Here is a 23,732-nt window from a genome sequence, read left to right on the forward strand (position 1 = left end):
AGAAGAGACTGCTCTCTGTACATACATCTCGGACACCAGAGGAAAACACCAAAGGCCATCTGGAACCCTGGTGCACTGAAGCTCCCGGAAGGGGCGGCAAGGTCTTCCTGGTTGCTGCCACCGCAGAGAGCCCTTGGGCAGCACCTCGCGAGCAAACTTGAGCCTCGGGACCACAGGTAAGACCAACTTGTCTGCTGCAAGAAAGCTGCCTGGTGAACTCAAGACACAGGCCCACAGGAACAGCTGAAGACCTGTAGAGAGGAAAAACTACACGCCCGAAAGCAGAACACTCTGTCCCCATAACTGACTGAAAGAGAGGAAAACAGGTCTACAGCACTCCTGACACACAGGCTTATAGGACAGTCTAGCCACTGTCAGAAATAGCAGAACAAAGTAACACTAGAGATAATCTGATGGCGAGAGGCAAGCGCAGGAACCCAAGCCTCAGAAACCAAGACTACATGCCATCATCGGAGCCCAATTCTCCCACCAAAACAAACATGGAATATCCAAACACACCAGAAAAGCAAGATCTAGTTTCAAAATCATATCTGATCATGATGCTGGAGGACTTCAAGAAAGACATGAACACACTTAGGGAAACACAGGAAAACATTAATAAACAAGTAGAAGCCTACAGAGAGGAATCGCAAAAATCCCTGAAAGAATTCCAGGAAAACACAATCAAACAGTTGAAGGAATTAAAAATGGAAATAGAAGCAATCAAGAAAGAACACATGGAAACAACCCTGGATATAGAAAACCAAAAGAAGAGACAAGGAGCTGTAGATACAAGCCTCACCAACAGAATTCAAGAGATGGAAGAGAGAATCTCAGGAGCAGAAGATTCCATAGAAATCATGGACTCAACTGTCAAAGATAATGTAAAGCGGAAAAAGCTACTGGTCCAAAACATACAGGAAATCCAGGACTCAATGAGAAGATCAAACCTAAGGATAATAGGTATAGAAGAGAGTGAAGACTCCCAGCTCAAAGGACCAGTAAATATCTTCAACAAAATCATAGAAGAAAACTTCCCTAACCTAAAAAAAGAGATACCCATAGGCATACAAGATGCCTACAGAACTCCAAATAGATTGGACCAGAAAAGAAACACCTCCTGTCACATAATAGTCAAAACACCAAATGCACAAAATAAAGAAAGAATATTAAAAGCAGTAAGGGAAAAAGGTCAAGTAACATATAAAGGCAGACCTATCAGAATCACACCAGACTTCTCGCCAGAAACTATGAAGGCCAGAAGATCCTGGACTGATGTCATACAGACCCTAAGAGAACACAAATGCCAGCCCAGGTTACTGTATCCTGCAAAACTCTCAATTAACATAGATGGAGAAACCAAGATATTCCATGACAAAACCAAATTTACACAATATCTTTCTACAAATCCAGCACTACAAAGGATAATAAATGGTAAAGCCCAACATAAGGAGGCAAGCTATACCCTAGAAGAAGCAAGAAACTAATCGTCTTGGCAACAAAACAAAGAGAATGAAAGCACACAAACATAACCTCACATCCAAATATGAATATAACGGGAAGCAATAACCACTATTCCTTAATATCTCTCAACATCAATGGCCTCAACTCCCCAATAAAAAGAAATAGATTAACAAACTGGATACGCAACGAGGACCCTGCATTCTGCTGCCTACAGGAAACACACCTCAGAGACAAAGACAGACACTACCTCAGAGTGAAAGGCTGGAAAACAACTTTCCAAGCAAATGGTCAGAAGAAGCAAGCTGGAGTAGCCATTCTAATATCAAATAAAATCAATTTTCAACTAAAAGTCATCAAAAAGATAAGGAAGGACACTACATATTCATCAAAGGAAAAATCCACCAAGATGAACTCTCAATCCTAAATATCTATGCCCCAAATACAAGGGCACCTACATATGTAAAAGAAACCTTACTAAAGCTCAAAAAACACATTGGATCTCACACAATAATAGTGGGAGATTTCAACACCCCACTCTCATCAATGGACAGATCATGGAAACGGAAATTAAACAGAGATGTAGACAGACTAAGAGAATTCAAAAGCCAAATGGACCTAACGGATATTTATAGAACATTCTATCCTAAAGCAAAAGGATATACCTTCTTCTCAGCTCCTCATGGTACTTTCTCCAAAATTGACCATATAATTGGTCAAAAAACGGGCCTCAACAGGTACAGAAAGATAGAAATAATCCCATGCGTGCTATAGGACCACCACGGCCTAAAACTGGTCTTCAATAACAATCAAGGAAGAATGTCCACATACACTTGGAAATTGAACAATGCTCTACTCAATGATAACCTGGTCAAGGAAGAAATAAAGAAAGAAATTAAAAACTTTTTAGAATTTAATGAAAATGAAGGTACAACATACCCAAACTTATGGGACACAATGAAAGCTGTGCTAAGAGGAAAACTCATAGTGCTGAGTGCCTGCAGAAAGAAACAGGAAAGGGCATATGTCAGCAGCTTGACAGCACACCTAAAAGCTCTAGAGCAAAAGGAAGCAAATACACCCAGGAGGAGTAGAAAGCAGGAAATAATCAAACTCAGAGCTGAAATCAACCAAGTAGAAACAAAAAGGACCATAGAAAGAATCAACAGAACCAAAAGTTGGTTCTTTGAGAAAATCAACAAGATAGATAAACCCTTAGCCAGACTAACGACAGGACCCAGAGAGTGCGTCCAAATTAACAAAATCAGAAATGAAAAGGGAGACATAACAACAGATTCAGAGGAAATTCAAAAAATCATCAGATCTTACTACAAAAACCTATATTCAACAAAACTTGAAAATCTTCAGGAAATGGACAATTTCCTAGACAGATACCAGGTACCGAAGTTAAATCAGGAACAGATAAACCAGTTAAACAACCCCATAACTCCTAAGGAAATAGAAGCAATCATTAAAGGTCTCCCAACCAAAAAGAGCCCAGGTCCAGACAGGTTTAGTGCAGAATTCTATCAAACCTTCATAGAAGACCTCATACCAATATTTTCCAAACTATTCCACAAAATTGAAACAGATGGATCACTACCGAATACCTTCTACGAAGCCACAATTACTCTTATACCTAAACCACACAAAGGCACAACAAAGAAAGAGAACTTCAGACCAATTTCCCTTATGAATATCGACGCAAAAATACTCAACAAAATTCTGGCAAACCGAATCCAAGAGCACATCAAAACAATCATCCACCATGATCAAGTAGGCTTCATCCCAGGCATGCAGGGATGGTTTAATATACGGAAAACCATCAACGTGATCCATTATATAAACAAACTGAAAGAACAGAACCACATGATCATTTCATTAGATGCTGAGAAAGCATTTGACAAAATTTAACACCCCTTCATGATAAAAGTCCTGGAAAGAATAGGAATTCAAGGCCCATACCTGAACATGGTAAAAGCAATATACAGCAAACCAGTTGCTAACATTAAACTAAATGGAGAGAAACTTGAAGCAATCCCACTAAAATCAGGGACTAGACAAGGCTGCCCACTCTCTCCCTACTTATTCAATATAGTTCTTGAAATTCTAGCCAGAGCAATCAGACAACAAAAGGATGTCAAGGGGATACAGATCGGAAAAGAAGAAGTCAAAATATCACTATTTGCAGATGATGTGATAGTATATTTAAGTGATCCCAAAAGTTCCACCTGAGAACTACTAAAGCTGATAAACAACTTCAGCAAAGTGGCTGGGTATAAAATTAACTCAAATAAATCAGTTGCCTTCCTCTATACAAAAGAGAAACAGGCCGAGAAAGAAATTAGGGAAACGACACCCTTCATAATAGACCCAAATAATATAAAGTACCTCGGAGTGACTTTAACAAAGCAAGTAAAAGATCTGTACAATAAGAACTTCAAGACACTGAAGACGGAAATTGAAGAAGACCTCAGAAGATGGAAAGATCTCCCATGCTCATGGATTGGCAGGATTAATATAGTAAAAATGGCCATTTTACCAAAAGCGATCTACAGATTCAATGCAATCCCCATCAAAATACCAATCCAATTCTTCAAAGAGTTAGACAGAACAATTTGCAAATTCATCTGGAATAGCAAAAAACCCAGGATAGCTAAAGCTATCCTCAACAATGAAAGGACTTCAGGGGGAATCACTATTCCTGAACTCAAGCAGTATTACAGAGCAATAGTGATAAAAACTGCATGGTATTGGTACAGAGACAGACAGATAGACCAATGGAATAGAATTGAAGACCCAGAAATGAACCCACACACATATGGTCACTTGATTTTTGACAAAGGAGCCAAAACCATCCAATGGAAAAAAGATAGCATTTTCAGCAAATGGTGCTGGTTCAACTGGAGGTCAACATGTAGAAGAATGCAGATCGATCCATGCTTATCACCCTGTACAAAGCTTAAGTCCAAGTGGATCAAGGACCTCCACATCAAACCAGACACACTCAAACTAATAGAAGAAAAACTAGGGAAGCATCTGGAACACATGGGCACTGGAAAAAATTTCCTGAACAAAACACCAATGGCTTACGCTCTACGATCAAGAATTGACAAATGGGATCTCATAAAACTGCACAGCTTCTGTAAGGCAAAGGACACTGTGGTTAGGACAAAACAGCAACCAACAGATTGGGAAAAGATCTTTACCAATCCTACAACAGATAGAGGCCTTATATCCAAAATATACAAAGAACTCAAGAAGTTAGACCACAGGGAAACAAATAACCCTATTAAAAAATGGGGCTCAGAGCTAAACAAATAATTCACAGCTGAGGAATGCCGAATGGCGGAGAAACACCTAAAGAAATGTTCAACATCTTTAGTCATAAGGGAAATGCAAACCAAAACAACCCTGAGATTTCACCTCACACCAGTGAGAATGGCTAAGATCAAAAACTCAGGGGATAACAGATGCTGGCGAGGATGTGGAGAAAGAGGAACACTCCTCCATTGTTGGTGGGATTGCAAACTGGTACAACCATTCTGGAAATCAGTCTGGAGGATCCTCAGAAAATTGGACATTGAACTGCCTGAGGATCCAGCTATACCTCTCTTGGGCATATACCCAAAAGATGCCCCAACATATAAAAAAGACACGTGCTCCACTATGTTCATCGCAGCCTTATTTATAATAGCCAGAAGCTGGAAAGAACCCAGATGCCCTTCAAGAGAGGAATGGATACAGAAAATGTGGTACATCTACACAATGGAATATTACTCAGCTATCAAAAACAACGACTTTATGAAATTCGTAGGCAAATGGTTGGAACTGGAAAATATCATCCTGAGTCAGCTAACCCAAACACAGAAAGACATACATGGTATGCACTCACTGATAAGTGGCTATTAGCCCAAATGCTTGAATTACCCTAAATGCCTAGAACAAATGAAACTCAAGACAGATGATCAAAATGTGAATGGTTCACTCCTTCTTTAAAAGGGGAACAAGAATACCCTTGGCAGGGAAGAGAGAGGCAAAGATTAAAATAGAGACTGAAGGAACACCCATTCAGAGTCTGCCCCACATGTGGCCCATGATATACAGCCATCCAATTAGACAAGATGGATGAAGCAAAGAAGTGCAGACCGACAGGAGCCGGATGTAGATCGCTCCTGAGAGACACAGCCAGAATACAGCAAATACAGAGGCGAATACCAGCAGCAAACCACTGAACTGAGAATAGGACCCCCGTTGAAGGAATCAGAGAAAGAACTGGAAGAGCTTGAAGGGGCTCGAGGCCCCATATGTACAACAATGCCAAGCAACCAGAGCTTGCAGGGACTAAGCCACTACCTAAAGACTATACATGGACTGACCCTGGACTCTGACCTCATAGGTAGCAATGAATATCCTAGTAAGAGCACCAGTGGAAGGGGAAGCCCTGGGTCCTGCTAAGACTGAACCCCCAGTGAACTAGACTGTTGGGGGGAGGGGGACAATGGGGGAAGGGTGGGGAGTGGAACACCGATAAGAAAGGGGAGGGGGGAGGGGGATGTTTGCCCGGAAACTGGGAAAGGGAATAACACTCGAAATGTATATAAGAAATACTCAAGTTAATAATAAAAAACAAAACAAAAAAAAAAAAAACAAACTGGATACGCTACGAGGACCCTGCATTCTGCTGCCTACAGGAAACACACCTCAGAGACAAAGACAGACACTACCTCAGAGTGAAAGGCTGGAAAATAACTTTCCAAGCAAATGGTCAGAAGAAGCAAGCTGGAGTAGCCATTCTAATATCAAATAAAATCAATTTTCAATTAAAAGTCATCAAAAAAGATAAGGAAGGACACTTCATATTCATCAAAGGAAAAATCCACCAAGATGAACTCTCAATCCTAAATATCTATGCCCCAAATACAAGGGCACCTACATATGTAAAAGAAATCTTACTAAAGCTCAAAACACACATTGCACCTCACACAATAATAGTGGGAGATTTCAACACCCCACTCTCATCAATGGACAGATCATGGAAACGGAAATTACACAGAGACGTAGCCAGACTAAGAGAAGTCATGAGCCAAATGGACTTAACAGATATTTATAGAACATTCTATCCTAAAGCAAAAGGATATACCTTCTTCTCAGCTCCTCATGGTACTTTCTCCAAAATTGACCATATAGTTGGTCAAAAAACGGGCCTCAACAGGTACAGAAAGATAGAAATAATCCCATGCGTGCTATCAGACCACCACAGCCTAAAACTGGTCTTCAATAACAATAATGGAAGAATGCCCACATATACGTGGAAATTGAACAATGCTCTACTCAATGATAACCTAGTCAAGGAAGAAATAAAGAAAGAAATTAAAAACTTTTTAGAATTAATGAAAATGAAGGTACAACATACCCAAACTTATGGGACACAATGAAAGCTGTGCTAAGAGGAAAACTCATAGTGCTGAGTGCCTGCAGAAAGAAACAGGAAAGAGCATATGTCACCAGCTTGACAGCACACCTAAAAGCTCTAGAACAAAAAGAAGCAAATACACCCAGGAGGAGTAGAAGGCAGGAAATAATCAAACTCAGAGGTGAAATCAACCAAGTAGAAACAAAAAGGACCATAGAAAGAATCAACAGAACCAAAAGTTGGTTCTTTGAGAAAATCAACAAGATAGATAAACCCTTAGCCAGACTAACGACAGGACCCAGAGAGTGTGTCCAAATTAACAAAATCAGAAATGAAAAGGGAGACATAACTACAGATTCAGAGGAAATTCAAAAAATCATCAGATCTTACTATAAAAGCCTATATTCAACAAAACTTGAAAATCTACAGGAAATGGACAATTTCCTAGACAAATATCAGGTACCGAAGTTAAATCAGGAACAGATAAACCAGTTAAACAACCCCACAACTCCTAAGGAAATAGAAGCAGTCATTAAAGGTCTCCCAACCAAAAAGAGCCCAGGTCCAGATGGGTTTAGTGCAGAATTCTATCAAACCTTCATAGAAGACCTCATACTAATATTATCCAAACTATTCCACAAAATTGAAACAGATGGATCACTCCCGAATTCCTTCTATGAAGCCACAATTACTCTTATACCTAAACCACACAAAGACACAACAAAGAAAGAGAACTTCAGACCAATTTCCCTTATGAATATCGACGTAAAAATACTCAACAAAATTCTGGCAAACCGAATCCAAGAGCACATCAAAACAATCATCCACCATGATCAAGTAGGCTTCATCCCAGGCATGAAGGGATGGTTTAATATACGGAAAACCATCAACGTGATCCATTATATAAACAAACTGAAAGAACAAAACCATATGATCATTTCATTAGACGCTGAGAAAGCATTTGACAAAATTCAACACCCCTTCATGATAAAAGTCCTGGAAAGAATAGGAATTCAAGGCCCATACCTAAACACAGTAAAAGCTATATACAGCAAACCAGTTGCTAACATTAAACTAAATGGAGAGAAACTTGAAGGAATCCCACTAAAATCAGGGACTAGACAAGGCTGCCCACTCTCTCCCTACTTATTCAATATAGTTCTTGAAATTCTAGCCAGAGCAATCAGACAACAAAAGGAGGTCAAGGGGATACAGATCGGAAAAGAAGAAGTCAAAATATCACTATTTGCAGATGATATGATAGTTTATTTAAGTGATCCCAAAAGTTCCACCAGAGAACTACTAAAGCTGATAAACAACTTCAGCAAAGTGGCTGGGTATAAAATTAACTCAAATAAATCAGTTGCCTTCCTCTACACAAAAGAGAAACAGGCCGAGAAAGAAATTAGGGAAACGACACCCTTCATAATAGACCCAAATAATATAAAGTACCTCGGTGTGACTTTAACAAAGCAAGTAAAAGATCTGTACAATAAGAACTTCAAGACACTGAAGAAGGAAATTGAAGAAGACCTCAGAAGATGGAAAGATCTCCCATGCTCATGGATTGGCAGGATTAATATAGTAAAAATGTCCATTTTACCAAAAGCGATCTACAGATTCAATGCAATCCCCATCAAAATACCAATCCAATTCTTCAAAGAGTTAGACAGAACAATTTGCAAATTCATCTGGAATAACAAAAAACCCAGGATAGCTAAAACTATCCTCAACAATAAAAGGACTTCAGGGGGAATCACTATCCCTGAACTCAAGCAGTATTACAGAGCAATAGTGATAAAAACTGCATGGTATTGGTACAGAGACAGACAGATAGACAAATGGAATAGAATTGAAGACCCAGAAATGAACCCACACACCTATGGTCACTTGATTTTTGACAAAGGAGCCAAAACCATCCAATGGAAAAAAGATAGCATTTTCAGCAAATGGTGCTGGTTCAACTGGAGGTCAACATGTAGAAGAATGCAGATCGATCCATGCTTATCACCCTGTACAAAGCTTAAGTCCAAGTGGATCAAGGACCTCCACATCAAACCTGATACACTCAAACTAATAGAAGAAAAACTAGGGAAGCATCTGGAACACATGGGCACTGGAAAAAATTTCCTGAACAAAACAACAATGGCTTATGCTCTAAGATCAAGAATCCACAAATGGGATCTCATAAAACTGCAAAGCTTCTGTAAGGCAAAGGACACTGTGGTTAGGACAAATCGGCAACCAACAGATTGGGAAAAGATCTTTACCAATCCTACAACAGATAGAGGCCTTATATCCAAAATATACAAAGAACTCAAGAAGTTAGACCGCAGGGAGACAAATAACCCTATTAAAAAATGGGGTTCAGAGCTAAACAAAGAATTCACAGCTGAGGAATGCCGAATGGCTGAGAAACACCTAAAGAAATGTTCAACATCTTTAGTCATAAGGGAAATGCAAATCAAAACAACCCTGAGATTTCACCTCACACCAGTGAGAATGGCTAAGATCAAAAACTCAGGTGACAGCAGATGCTGGCGAGGATGTGGAGAAAGAGGAACACTCCTCCATTGTTGGGGGGATTGCAGACTGGTACAACCATTCTGGAAATCAGTCTGGAGGTTCCTCAGAAAATTGGACATTGAACTGCCTGAGGATCCAGCTATACCTCTCTTGGGCATATACCCAAAAGATGCCCCAACATATAAAAAATACACGTGCTCCACTAAGTTCATCGCAGCCTTATTTATAATAGCCAGAAGGTGGAAAGAACCCAGATGCCCTTCAAGAGAGGAATGGATACAGAAAATGTGGTACATCTATACAATGGAATATTACTCAGCTATCAAAAACAACGGCTTTATGAAATTCGTAGGCAAATGGTTGGAACTGGAAAATATCATCCTGAGTGCGCTAACCCAAACACAGAAAGACATACATGGTATGCAATCACTGATAAGTGGCTATTAGCCCAAATGCTTGAATTACCCTAGATGCCTAGAACAAATGAAACTCAAGATGGATGATCAAAATGTGAATGCTTCACTCCTTCTCTAAAAGGGGAACAATAATACCCTTGGCAGTGAAGAGAGAGGCAAAGATTAAAACAGAGACTGAAGGAACTCCCATTCAGAGCCTGCCCCACATGTGGCCCATACATATACAGCCACCCAATTAGACAAGATGGATGAAGCAAAGAAGTGCAGACCGACAGGAACTGGATGTAGATCTCTCCTGAGAGACACAGCCAGAATACAGCAAATACAGAGGCGAATGCCAGCAGTAAACCACTGAACTGAGAATAGGGCCCCCCTTTGAAGGAATCAGAGAAAGAACTGGAAGAGCTTGAAGGGGCTCGAGACCCCATATGTACAACAATGCCAAGCAACCAGAGCTTCCAGGGACTAAGCCACTACCTAAAGACTATGCATGGACTGACCCTGGACTCTGACCTCATAGGTAGCAATGAATATCCTAGTAAGAGCACCAGTGGAAGGGGAAGCCCTGGGTCCTGCTAAGACTGAACCCCCAGTGAACTAGACTGTTGGGGGGAGGGCGGCAATGGGGGGAGGGTTGGGAGGGGGACACCAATAAGGAAGGGGAGGGGGGAGGGGGATGATTGCCCGGAAACCAAAGAATTATTATTAAGTATTAAATAAATTAAAAAAAATAATAACAAACTGCAAGCCATGTCTAAAAAAGTAGAGGAAAGAAGCGTGGCATCATTTCCTCAGTTCACATTATCATCCAAAGTCAATGAATAAGAACAGATCATACATATCAAGATTTTAAGTTCAATATTGAGTTAGCAGAAGAAACTTAGAGACAATAAATTTGAGTATAGCTGACAACAATGATATCAAATATCAGTACCAACATGTATAGAATTACCACAAGTAAAAGAGCAAAATGAACGTCATGTCTCAAGTTCAGAGGTAACAATGGACAGGATTTAGAATAACAAAATATATCCTTATCTTTGGGGTGGAGGGTGTTTTGAGACAGGATTTCTCTGTGTCGCCTTGGCACTCTGTGGTTGCAACTCACTCTATAGACCCAGCTCACCTTGAAGTCAGAGATCTACCCCTGACTCCTGAGAGCTGGGATTGAAGGCGTACACCAACAGCACCCAGCTTAAAAACATATTCTTTTCAATAGGCATAGTATTCACCCCTTCACACATTGTGTTGCTTTATAAGGACATGTGACTACAGTGTATGTGTGTGTGTGTGTGTGTGTGTGTGTGTGTTGCTTTGTAAGGACATGTGACTACAGTGTGTGTGTGTTTGTGTGTTTGTGTGTGTGTGTTTTTGCTGCTTTGTAAGGACACGTGACTACAGTGTGTGTGTGCTGCTTCGTAAGGAGATGTAAATACAGTGTGTGTACGCTGTACGTACAACATCTGCTTCCTTCTCCCATCCTGTCTCTCATTTGTCCTCCTTATTGACTAAGAAAGCCTTTACTTTGTTCACATTGTATACACATGTGCTTTCTTTTTACATTAAAAAACCTAGACCTTCAGATGAAAAAAAAAAACAAAAAAACAAACCACACCCTGTCTGTGTCTTTATCAATGTTCCATAAGACATTTAACTTGACAATTATATTCACTTACATCTATTTTTCTGCAAATGCCATAATCCCATGTTCCTCAATGGTTTACATGGTGTCTTAATTTAAGGTGTCTATTGCTTTGACCAAACACTATGATCATAAAACACTTGTGGAGGGAAGAGTTTATTTTGGGATACAACTCAACTTTACATGATGCTTAATCTCGGCTGTCACACTAAGGAGATCTGGGTCCTCCAGGCTGCCCCTGGGGTTTATTTTCCTTAGATTAAGTCCTGTTGGGAAGACCTGCTTCCTGCAGGTACAATCATTCTCTTGGATGGGATCCTGGGCCACATGAGAGGAAAAAAAGTCAATGGAGGGCATTCACTCTTTTTTCTTTGCTTCTAGGTTTTGGCTGCCATATTGCTCTCCCTTAAGTCTCTGCCTTTGTCTACTGCTTCCCGATTATGGGTTCCAAACTCACTTTCCATGGCAAAGTCAACCTTTCCTTCTTACAGATGTGTCTTAATTAGGTAATCTAGTGCTGTGAAGAGATACCACAACTATGGCAACGTTTATAAAGCAAAACATTTAGCTGGGGCTGGCTTACACAGTATCAGATCCTTTGTCCCCTATCATTATGGCAGGAAAAATGGCAGCATGCAGGCAGACATGGTGCTGGACAAGGACCTGAGAGTTCTGTGTCAGGATTGGCAGGCAGCAAGTAGGAAGTGAGTGATACACTAGGACTAGCTTGAACATCTGAGACCTCAGGGCGCACCTCTACATTGATTCACTTCCTCACAAGGGTACACCTACTCCAACAAGGCCACAGATCTTAATAATGCCACTCCTAATGGGCCATGTATTCTGCATGTCTGGGACAAAGTGGCCGACACGTGGCTCAGTCATTCATGCCAACTACAGGTGAAGCCATGAGTAGTCCCAAAAATCTAAGCTTTCCTCTGGTTTGCCATTAGTTAATGAAAAGCAAAGATGATGGTTACCTGCATCTTTAAGTTCTGTGGTTATATTTCTAACTGATAAGATAGATAAATTGACATTATCCACATACTAAAAACTACAGCAAATCTTCTACATAGATTTACATAATTGAATGGAATTAATGAATTTCCACAGTACCTTCTGTTAGAATGTGAGACGTTTCTCTTGAAGTGCCAGGAAGGACTTGAGGCCTTTCGATGTCTGTGGGGACGACAGCTCTCTTTCGAGAAATTTTCTTCAAGATAGCAGAAACTAGGAATGCATTCACAGGGAGAGTTATGTCAGCTTCATGGCAAATACACAGAGGAAACTGATGATACTTGAGTGTTTGTACATTTGACTGTATTTCTTTATAGGTAAGTCACTGTAATTAGAATGGTGCTGCAGGAAGATCACTGAGTTTAGTATACAATAAATTATACGTGATGTGATGATGTAGATAAAGTTTACTATGTACTACATGATGGTGCCAGATAGGCAGCATTCAAATCCCATTGAGAACATTATGACACACAGACAGTCCTGCAAGCCCTCTGTGATCTCATCATTGACCAGTAAACTTGAAATTTCATAATGACCTATAGGAACCTTAGTGGTATAAAAGATAAACAGGTAATGTTAAGTCATAATGGAAAGCACATGACTGCATGGGTGCTCTGTGGTGTTTGTGAAATGTGAGGACAGTCCCACTAGACAGGAAGGACCCAATGCTGAGCAGGGATTGGCTCTGATATAGAGCAGTGCCCAGTGGTTGTCTGCTTTTCATTTTTTGCCTATACAGAATATTTTACAGCTTATGCAGGATATATTATATCACTTTAAATGAGTTTGGAAGGTAAGAAGAATACATTTCCAGTATAGTTTTTATCCTTGGGGTACTGTATTAGTTATATCCATGAAGCCCTGGCTAGAGCCTTTCTCCAGTGTCTTCACTCTATCACCTCCCTCTCAATCAGTGATTCTGATTGTCAAGTACCCACACTGAGAGGCAACTTATGCTCTTGTGTCTTCTGTGATTACTCAGACTCCAAGTCATTCTAAATCAAGTTGTCACATAAAGTTCAGACAAAAAGGAAAATTGGTCAAACTTGTATAATCTCTCAATATGAACTTACATGAGACGTCTACGTGGCTATGCAAGGAATGAGTGTGCATTGGTCTGCTTATTGTTCCCTCATCACTTTTTAAATAAAACATTTTCTTAATTCTTTGAGAACTCCAAAAAATGTATTTTGATCCCATTCATTCCCACCTATTACCCCAACTCCTTCTGGCTCTATTCCTATCTTTCCATTCCTTACCAACTTCAGATCCTTTTCATTTTATCTTAATAATGCACAAAGTTTAATTAATGTTAATCATATATTCATGGGCATATGTCTATCCTGGAATTTGATCAACGTACCAAGGGCAAAATTATTTCTACAAATGCTCCTTCCATCAACAGACCTTTCAGACCCAGTTTTTTCATTCATTCATTTATATATTTCTATTGATAATGATGATGATGAAGAAAGAAAAAAGAAGAAAGAAGAAAGAAAGAAAGAAGGAAGAAGAAAGAAAAGAGGAGAAGGAGCAGAATGAGAGGAAGCAGGAGGAGGAGGGAGAGGAGGAGGAAGAAGAGGAGGGAGAGGAGAAGAGGAGGAGGAAGAAGAGGAGGGAGAGGAGAAGAGGAGGAGGAAGAAGAGGAGGGAGAGGAGAAGAGGAGGAGGAGGAGGAGACTTGGAGTGTCACTTCCTTTAAAATGCCAAACAATAGAAAACCAAACACATCGTCAGTAAGGAGCTTAGAGCAAAGTTGTCCATCACACAGAGGACAAAATATTACACAATTACCATGTAAAGTGTGTTTTGGGGAATAATTCCATAATACATACCACATCTGCGTTTTTTAGATGACACCTGTAATTGAATGGAAAGAAAATATTTTAAAGCTCGGATCTTGTTGAGCAATGCCTGCAAGAGTCTTTGGTCTTTCCAAAAACATGTTATAGCTGCAATCAAGATAGAAAAGAGCAGTCAAGTGGAGACTATGTTAATGAATCCACTATTTAGGGACATAACAGAAGATCTGGAGATGCACGCTTCGTGAAAAAGACCTTTCACACGTTTTTATACTGTAAAGGTAGACCAGGCAAACCTGTCTGGCCTCTATGGAGGATTCCCTAACCTACATTGCATGCCATCTGTGAAAATGTGTCATTTTCACTAAGAGGTTTTCCATTTCTGTGGTCTATGGTAGAGACAATTTGAGTGTATGCCTCAAAGTTTGATGTGTTAAAAGGAAGCTCCATGGGCCCAGTATGTACATATTGAATGCTCAGTGGGTGATATCTTTAAAACATGAGGAGTAAACCATGATATAACTGATCAGTGTCATGATTCCATTGTGATACCCACTGAACCATAAGGAGACCATGGAAGTAGTTTTCTAGCTGAGAGGAAAGAAAGGCCTTCTTACCTCTACTGGCTTCACCGGTGCTTTTTCCTCATTGTGTGGCAAAGTTGTAGTGTCTATACGTAAAGGTACCACTAGGGGGACAAAAAGTGACTGTCAGCTCACAGTACTGCCTCTCGACTTTACTCTGGTCTTTACTTGATTTGGTTAAAAGTGTATGAATTTAGTTCATATTGCTAAACCTAATGAACAAGATGGTTCTGATGCTGCTGGACTGTCTTCCCATAAGACAAACTAAGACAGAGGGAAGACCTGAAGACAAGTGAGGATGTACCTGTTCATGTGGTAAAAGTCTGATTCAGATGACATACTAACATCCAACTGCCTTTCCAGTCATCTTGTATCTGAGAAGGGTTCTGTTCAGTTCTCTCCTAGTGATCTTGCCTGTCTCATGAGCTTTACAAGGAAGAGATTTAGTGAATACAGAAAGACCTAATATACCCAGGGTAGAGGATGGGGATATGGCTGGGGTTAGGCCATGTTGCATGGACAATGTGTTCTAGTACACAGTATCAACAATAAGGTAACAGGTGGAAGGGATCACAGGACAACATGGCAGCTAAAGAGGAGGAAGTGGCGAGAGAAAGATAGGGCAAGAGGTAATAAGAGGGAAGACAAAGGGAGGGGCTAGAAGCAGAATCCTGTGTCTTGGGTACACATGGTTCACAATCCAGCTGATAGACAATGTGTATTAGCCTACAAGCATCACCTAAAATTGGTACCAAATCCATTTCCATAATGAGAGAATACAGGAAAAGCAGATATCCTTCTGAGGAGTTTAGGCTATGAGCCTACTGAAGAAGGTATAGTGAACCCATTTTGAGGAAAAAACAAAGACTCCTTAGATTATTACCACATGTACACATAAGAGATGAGATGTCAGACCATGACAAGGAACACTCAAGTAGTGACATCACACAGGACAAGCATATCCTGTGGTCAGACAGGTGCTTGGAGAGCTGACCCCCAGGAGTCAATGCCCTTTATCTTGAGGATCAGAGGCAGTCATTTAAGTGAACTCTAGAATCCAGCCTGCACCTCTTGGAGGATGAACCTAGAATACCTCAGAAAACACCAAGAATGGGCTAGAATACAGACATTTTCTCACCCATTAAGTCACAGGATCCAAGATGGATGTTAGCCTCTAACCTCCCTGGAGTCAATCACCCAGCCATGTCAGTTCAATGTAAAGTTGGAAAGGAAGCTAAAGATCCACAAGGCCTGTACTTATCACGACAATGCTAGTGTTACAGTGAGGTCACACTAGAGAATCCTGCTAGTCGTTTGGCAGTCTAACCTGTGGATGTCCTTGAGAGCATGACTAAATGGTCACAAGATGACCAAGAATATACTACTATAAAAGTCCCAAGGAAGTACGGGAGCAGAATTTGATTATTGTGCACCATCAGGTCCACAGTAGAAGTGGTCATTTGTGTGCACAGGAGAAGGCTAGCCACTAGCAGAGATATTGGCTCGACCATAGAGGAAAACCCGAAAATGGCCATAATAGTTTGTGGGCACTGTGACCATTAATTGACTCAGTAGTCAACTGGATAAGGTCTAGATCTCCGGAATATACATGTGGGACTTCATCTTGAAGTGATAAATTGAAGTAGCAAACTATGTCACTGTTAGTGGCATTGTTCCTTGGGCTGAGATCCATGACTGTACAAGGAGAAGGTGAGCTGGACACAAGTACTCTTTTTCTCTCCTCTTGTTGCACTGGAATTCTGCCTGAACCTCCTCCACTATGGATCTCAGTAAAGATGCACTCCATACTCAAACTATTGTGGCAAAGCAGGCATTCCTCCTCTGCCATATTTTGGCCAAAGTATTTCACCATACAAGCTGGAAAAGTACCTTTGGCACAGCTTCCATGGAGTGCTACCACTTGGTAGTGTCACAGACTGAAAAGTGTTAAGTGTAAAAGACTGCCTTCAGATGACAGAAGCAAAGAATACACAACCTGACAGGGCTCGCCATGAGGCCTTTGACAAAACTCCCTCAGAAACCTCCTGCTGCTCCTGCCATTTCCTTGTTTCTACTGTTCCTTCCTTCTCCCTTACACATTGCAACCACAGTGTGTAACACACTACTCTATGGACCCACTCCCAAGAGGTCAGACCAGAAATGCTGTGATGTAATTCCAATTCTGTCTTTGTTCTTGACACTTTTGATAACCACAGGGTCACTCCTGAGATGGTTGACATTCAATCAGTCCCCATTACAGGTGTAATGAGTCCACTTTTCCTCTTTCTCGTTACTCAATGAGAACAGTGAATCTTATTCATTTTAAAATTCTGTGGTTGAATTTAACCTAACAAAGTATGCAAATGAACAGTATCTACATAGAAAAGTACTAATAATATATTCCTAGTTTTACATGTATCCTAACAATATCCTCTACAACTATGAAACATGATTCATTCTTGCATTTCCACCGTACCTTCCATTTCATTTTTCATTTTGTCTTTGCGAATTTCATCTATAAATTGACACACTTCAGGATCAATAAGGAAAATGGTCCCCTTCCGCTGCATAGTTCTTAAAATGTTGGACCCTGGGGATGCATTCGCAACAGAGACAATTATGTCAGCTTCATGGCAGAAAAACAGGAAATCAGTAACGGTTTTGTGTTTGTACGTTCCGCTTCATGATCATTCTCCAGGCACGATCATCCAAGTTACAGTGGAAGCTTAGAAGATCACAAAGTGACATATGCACACTAGCATGCATTATACTTAATGTCAATGTGACAATGTACAGAGAAGAGTGCCAGGACTCTGTTATATCGGTGGTATACCTGGTAAACAGCACCAAAATCTCTCTTAAAGCAACATAAACAAAGTGAAATTTACATTCTCTCACTCCTATATGATGTTCACTAGGCTGGTTAATACTTGACCCCGTATGAGACTTACTGGCAAAACATGAGTGCACAAGTATACATGAATATATATAATGCAATATATGGTGTAATTTATATAGTATATTTTACTTTTTTCATTTTTTAAAATTTTATTTCTTTTGATGTTTCAGGTATTTACATTTAAATTTTAGCTCCCTTTCCCCCTCTCCTATACCCCTTCCCATCCCTCTGCTTCTCTGAGGATGTTCCCATTCCCCCCCAACCACTCCAGCCTCAATTCCATGGCATTCCCCTACACTGGGGTATCGAGCCTTCATAGGACCAAGGGTTTCTCCTCCTATTGATGTGGGACAATGCCATCCTCTGCTATATATGTGTCTATAGTCATGGGTCTCTCCATGTGTACTCATTGGTTGGTTGATATTATTGTTCTTCTTATGGTGTTGCAAACCCCTTCAGCTCCTTCAGCCTTTTCTCTAAATCCTCTGTAGGGTCCCCTTGTTCAGTCCAATGGTTAGCTGCAACCATCCTCATCTGTATCAGTAGGGCTCTGGCAGAGCCTCTCAGAAAAACACCCATATCTGGCTCCTGTCAGCAAGCACTTTTTGGCATCAGCAATAGTGACTGGGTTTGGTGGCTGCATATGGGATGGATCCCCAGGTGGGGCAGTCTCTGGATGACCTTTTCTTCAGTCCCTGCTCCACTGTTTGTCTCTGTATTTCCTCCCATGAGTATTTTGTTCTCCCTTCTAAGAAGGAATGAATCAGTATATTTTATTTTATATATAGTGTAATTTATAGTGTAATTTATGCTCTCTCTCACTTCTGAGATGTGTCCACTATGATGCTATACACTTGATACCCTATGACAATTCTCACTTAAAAATATATGAATATGGAAGTGTATATTTCTTTGTCTGTTAAGTAATAGAAGAGTCAGCTACATATGAATGAATCTATGTAGAGTTAGGTTTCAACTGGTTAGTCATAAATATATGTATACACACACACACACACACACACACACAACTAGAACCATAATTCTAATTACCAATTACCATCTTAGATCACAGTGTTGCATCAGATAAAAGTCAACCAGTGTTTATAACAATTCTTATCTAAAGTCTGTCGTAGTAATTCCACAATACGTACCATGTTTGCTTTTCTTAGATGATACCTGCAATTGAGAGGGAGAAATACTTTATACTCCATAATTAATCAGGGTAACATATTCAAATGGTCTTGATTGACCCATTTATGTGTTGTAAATGCAGTAAGGATAAAAAATAGTCAAGTGGTGATTACATTAATTGGATACATTATTTGAGGTTGCCACAAAGTATCTGGGACTCTGTACTTGTGACAAAAACTAGTACCTTCCATACTTTTTCTGAGTCATAGAGGCCTGAAACCTACACCCCATAGTACCTATGAAAACTTATATTTTTCACTAATACATATTCTATTTTTAGGGCCCATGGTTTAGAACTACTTTGAATATATTACCCAAAGTTTGATGCATTAGAAGCTTACTGTGTCTAGCATGTGGATGTTGAGTGTTCAGTTGGTAAGTTCTTTAAAACATGAGGACAAGTGTAAACTGAAGGAGCCACTTGAAAGGGACAAGTTTCATAAACCAGAACATGAAGCGATGCCTCATTGTGATGTATTGAATTTAGACTAAGTTGGTAAAGTTCCATTCCATCCTCTTCTTTTTTTTTTAATATTTATTTTATTTATGTGAGTACAGTGTCACTGTCTTCAGCCATTACAGATGGCTGTGAGCCACAATGTGGTTGCTGGGAATTGAACTCAGGACCTCTGGAAGAGCAGTCAGTACTCTTAACCACTGAGCCATCTCCGAAGCCCTCCATCCTCTTCTTAAGTAAATGCTCAAATACCCACGATGCATGTGACTAGTGTCAGGACTCAATGATACACACTGAACATAAGGGAACCACTGAGATAACCTTTCTGCCTCAGAGAAAGGAAAACCCGTCTTACCTTAACTAGCCTTAGTGGTGATTTTTCCTGGTCCTCGTCTGAACTTGCACTGTCTGCACGGATAGGTAACACTAGGGGAACAGAAATGAACTGTCAGCTCATGGTACTGCTTATTATTTGCACTGGACTTTAGTTGATGTAGGTCAAAGTGCGTGGACTCAGTATATGTAACTAAATGTAGGGAACGAGATGGCTGGGATAAAGTGGAACTGTCTTCTGGGAAGGCAAAGAAAGGACTTGGAGAGAATTGTTGGAAACTAGCAAAAGAAACTTGCCTCAAGTACTGTCCATTTGTTTCAGAACATAATGCTATTTCTTAACCACAACTCCCAATATTCAACCTTTGTTCTCCAAAACATAATGGCTGTTTCTAAGTACAAAATAACAGGTGGATTTGAAATGTTGGGACTGTAAAGCCTACACTCTGTATCAGTTTACATAGATCAACCATATAAGGAATGCTTTTATTTCTAAATCCTTATTGGTGGAAAAATGTAACAGTGATGTGACACAGATGCTTCTGGTTTGGAAGCTTAAATATTCTGTTATGTTTTGACTCAAGGTCACGGTTCAGCTCCCAAATCTGTCCCTGAATGACCAGTAGCTGCTTAATTGCAATAAACATTCATCATGTGCATTGACCTGGTGCCTGAGTTGTATTGAATCTAAACATACAGTATAATATTTGGTGCATTGGCTAGGAATCCATTCACACTACTCAGGTCCCTGGTTTGTAATCATTCACATTCGGGGACTTCATTTTTGAAGTCTAAAACCTCTAGAAGGTAGGCTGGTTGGTGGCTATCTGGGACCCAAGAAGGAGAAAGTGCACACACTAGTGCTCCTGGGACTGGAGGAGGTCAGGAAACGTCCTCCTTCCTCTCTAGTTTCTGTTGGGGGGACACCTGATTCTGGCTCTGGGTCCTGCTGGTGGGATCTCTGACCCCATTGTTGGGACAATTAACATCTCTTCCATCTCATCCCCAGTTCTGGTTGTGCTTAGTGTGACAGTCTGTCTGCGTCTGTCAGTCTGTGTCTGTACTTCATTCAGTTACTGGATTGTTGCTCTGTGTTTTATATTTGGAGAAAGTGGCCAAGGTTCATCTGCCAGACATTCAGCCCTTGACTTAGTTTTAACTTGTTTGAGGATTTCCAGGAAAAAAAAGCGGCTGAATTGAGAGCAAAACCTGACAAACAGGCACTGCCCTTGGAGTACTGCACTCTTGGCCAGGAGCCCAGCACAGCCACTGCGTATTTGTTTCTTATTGGTCCTAAATGTATGCCTTTACTGTGTTCTGTATGTCTTGGCTATAGATTATTGGCTTAGAAAATAATGGGACAAACAGTTAATTTAAAACTGATAACTCAGGGCTGGAGCTACTCTGGGCAACAAAACAGGGCACGAGCTCACCAAAAAAGGGGTCTCCTAAGATACTTTAACATTTTGCAAAATTCCTGTCTTAAAACACAGATTTATAAAAGGTAGAGTTTAAAACAATTCTTCTAATGAAGTTTTAAAGCACCATCTCCATGCATTGTATAAAATAACATACCTTGCTGATGGTCAAACATTATAACATCAAAGTAATCCACTTGGTATTGATTTTAAAGATACTAAAGTGTTTCCATTGGTAAAAATTGGCATTATCTTTAAACATTATGGTTATATTCAGTGTCTTCACTCTTTAAAAAGATTCTTTATTTTGATATTGCAATGCGCACAACTGACAAATTTTAAATTTCTTTTAAAAAATGTTTTGGACTTCTACAGAAAACTGAAAACTGGATTATTTTAAAAGTAGTGTTTAAAAAAAGTTTAATGTATAAAGTATATCAGATATTTTATTACAATGTCTTTACTAATACATAATCTTGATAAATCAACAAATACAAGACTAAAACTTAGTGCAAGAGCTAAACACTGGAAACTGAAAAATTCCTATCTTACTATGCAATAATACTATGGCCTTAAGCACTCTTTCAAAGATCTTGGAACAGTTTCTTGACCCTTCGGAGGTTAAAGGACTTTTTTTTTAACAGGGGTAGGCTAGGATTGACTACAGATTTATTTGATGATTAGGGTCACCACAACATTAAAAATCTGTATTGGGGTTGGGGATTTAGCTCAGTGGTAGAGTGTTTGCCTAGCAAGCACAAGGCCCTGGGTTCGGTCCTCAGCTCCGAAAAAAAAAATCTGTATTAAAGGATTACAGCATTTCAAAAACTGAGAGTCTGGCTGAAACATACATTTCTCCTTACTTAACTTGTTTGAGTAACAGAGACTAAAAGGGGAAAAAATATCCATAGGAGGGGATATGGAGGCAAAATTTAGAGCAGTGACTCAAGGAACGGCCATTCAGAGCATGACCCACATGTTGCCCATATATATATATATATATATATATATATATATATATATATATATATATATATATATATACATACAGCCACCAAAACTAGACAAGATTGATGAACCTAGAAAATGCATGCTGAAAGGGACCGGATATAGATCTCTCCTGAGAGACACATCCAGAGCATGTCCAATACAGAGGTCAATGCTAGTAGCAAACCACCGAACTGAGACTAGGACCCCCTTGGGGGGAATCAGAGGAAGGACTGAAAGAGTTGAAGGAGCTTGCAACCCTATAAGAACAACAATGCCAACCAACCAGAGCTTCCAGGTACTAAAACACTACCGAAAGGCTATACATGGATTGACCCAGGGCTCCGACTGCATATGTAGCAGAGAATAGCCTTGTTGGGGCACCAGAGGAAGGAGAAGCCCTTGGTCCTGCCAAGGTTGGACCCCCAGGGCAGGGCAATATGGGAGAGGGCAATAAGGGGGATGGATAGGGGGACTACCCATATGGGGGAGGGGGATGGGATGGGATGGGGGATTATGGACAGGAAATAGGCAAGTAGAATAACGTTTGACATGTAAGTAAAGAAATATATGTAATAAAAAAGTACAAATGCAAAAGTAAAAAAAATAAAGATACATGTTTAACCTCCTTTTTACTAGCATTGTTAACCTGTAGCTATTAAGTCACACAAAGAACTGTTATGTTCTAAGACAGTACACTATGTAAGGATCGAGACATTTCCCAGTCTCTACATTTGAAAGTCTTGTCTTGATACTAAAGGAAGCTCAGTTCAGAAATTGTCATTTTTATTGTTAACTATTAAGGATAATTTTTTAAAAAAATACAGGTGAATGGTTACCTTATAAGGAAAACTCTTAAACCCAGCCTCTGCATTTTTGGAGACTAAACCAAGGATGCTCTAAAAGCCCCAAGAATGGGCCAGATGTGTATCCTTTCTCACCTATTAAGTCAAATGGTTCAAGATGAAGGTCAGCCTCTAGCCTCCTTTGGCCCAATCACTTAGTATGCTAGTCAAATTAGGGAGCACAGGCTACTACAAGCTAAACACATACATTAGGCTTTTCTTTGTTAGGGCATTGCTAGTATTGCAAGGAGGCCATTGTAGAGAACCCTGCTAGCAATTTGGCAGTCTAACCTGTAGATGTCCTTTAAATTAGCACTAAATGATAATTTAGGCACTAAACGGTAAGAAGGCAGTACTCAAAAAAATAAAAAATTCCAAGCAATCATAGGAACAGGATCTATAAGCTATATCATCAGGATTCCAGTGAAGGCATTTATCTACAGGTCACAGAAATGCACAGTATTGGATTATATTTCTTCAGATACAGGTATACCCTAGGAGAAAAACCCAAAGGAATCACAAAAGTTTGTAGATATGGTGATGTTTAATCTCAGTAGTCAATTGGATAAGGTCTAGATCTCCTGGATATACCTGTGGGACTTCATCTTGAAGTGGTGAATTGAAGTAGCAAACTATGTCACTGTTAGTGGCATTGTTCCTTGGGCTGAGATCTGTGACTGTACAAGGAGAAGGTGAACTGGACACAAGTACTTTTTCTCTCCTCTTGTTGCACTGG

The 23,732-nt window shown here is 40.1% G+C and overlaps 1 protein-coding gene across 15 annotated transcripts in view; it reads right to left on the reverse strand.

The window, feature by feature from the left end:
* The window catches only part of RGD1560775 (similar to RIKEN cDNA 4930579C12 gene), a 126,219-nt gene that overhangs the window by 34,510 nt on the left and 67,977 nt on the right, over window positions 1-23,732 (reverse strand). For all 15 annotated transcript variants that reach the window (XM_063265993.1, XM_063265994.1, XM_063265995.1 and 12 more), the window contains 6 exons: window positions 19,769-19,839; window positions 18,917-18,941; window positions 17,343-17,456; window positions 14,900-14,970; window positions 14,316-14,340; window positions 12,578-12,691 (listed from right to left, as the gene is read on the reverse strand). In XM_063265993.1, the coding sequence (XP_063122063.1) occupies window positions 12,578-12,691; window positions 14,316-14,340; window positions 14,900-14,970; window positions 17,343-17,456; window positions 18,917-18,941; window positions 19,769-19,839 (420 nt within the window). The remainder of the gene's footprint in view (window positions 1-12,577; window positions 12,692-14,315; window positions 14,341-14,899; window positions 14,971-17,342; window positions 17,457-18,916; window positions 18,942-19,768; window positions 19,840-23,732) is intronic.

This window comes from Rattus norvegicus, chromosome 8 (genome assembly GCF_036323735.1).
Source record: "Rattus norvegicus strain BN/NHsdMcwi chromosome 8, GRCr8, whole genome shotgun sequence".
Lineage (NCBI taxonomy): Eukaryota > Metazoa > Chordata > Mammalia > Rodentia > Muridae > Rattus > Rattus norvegicus.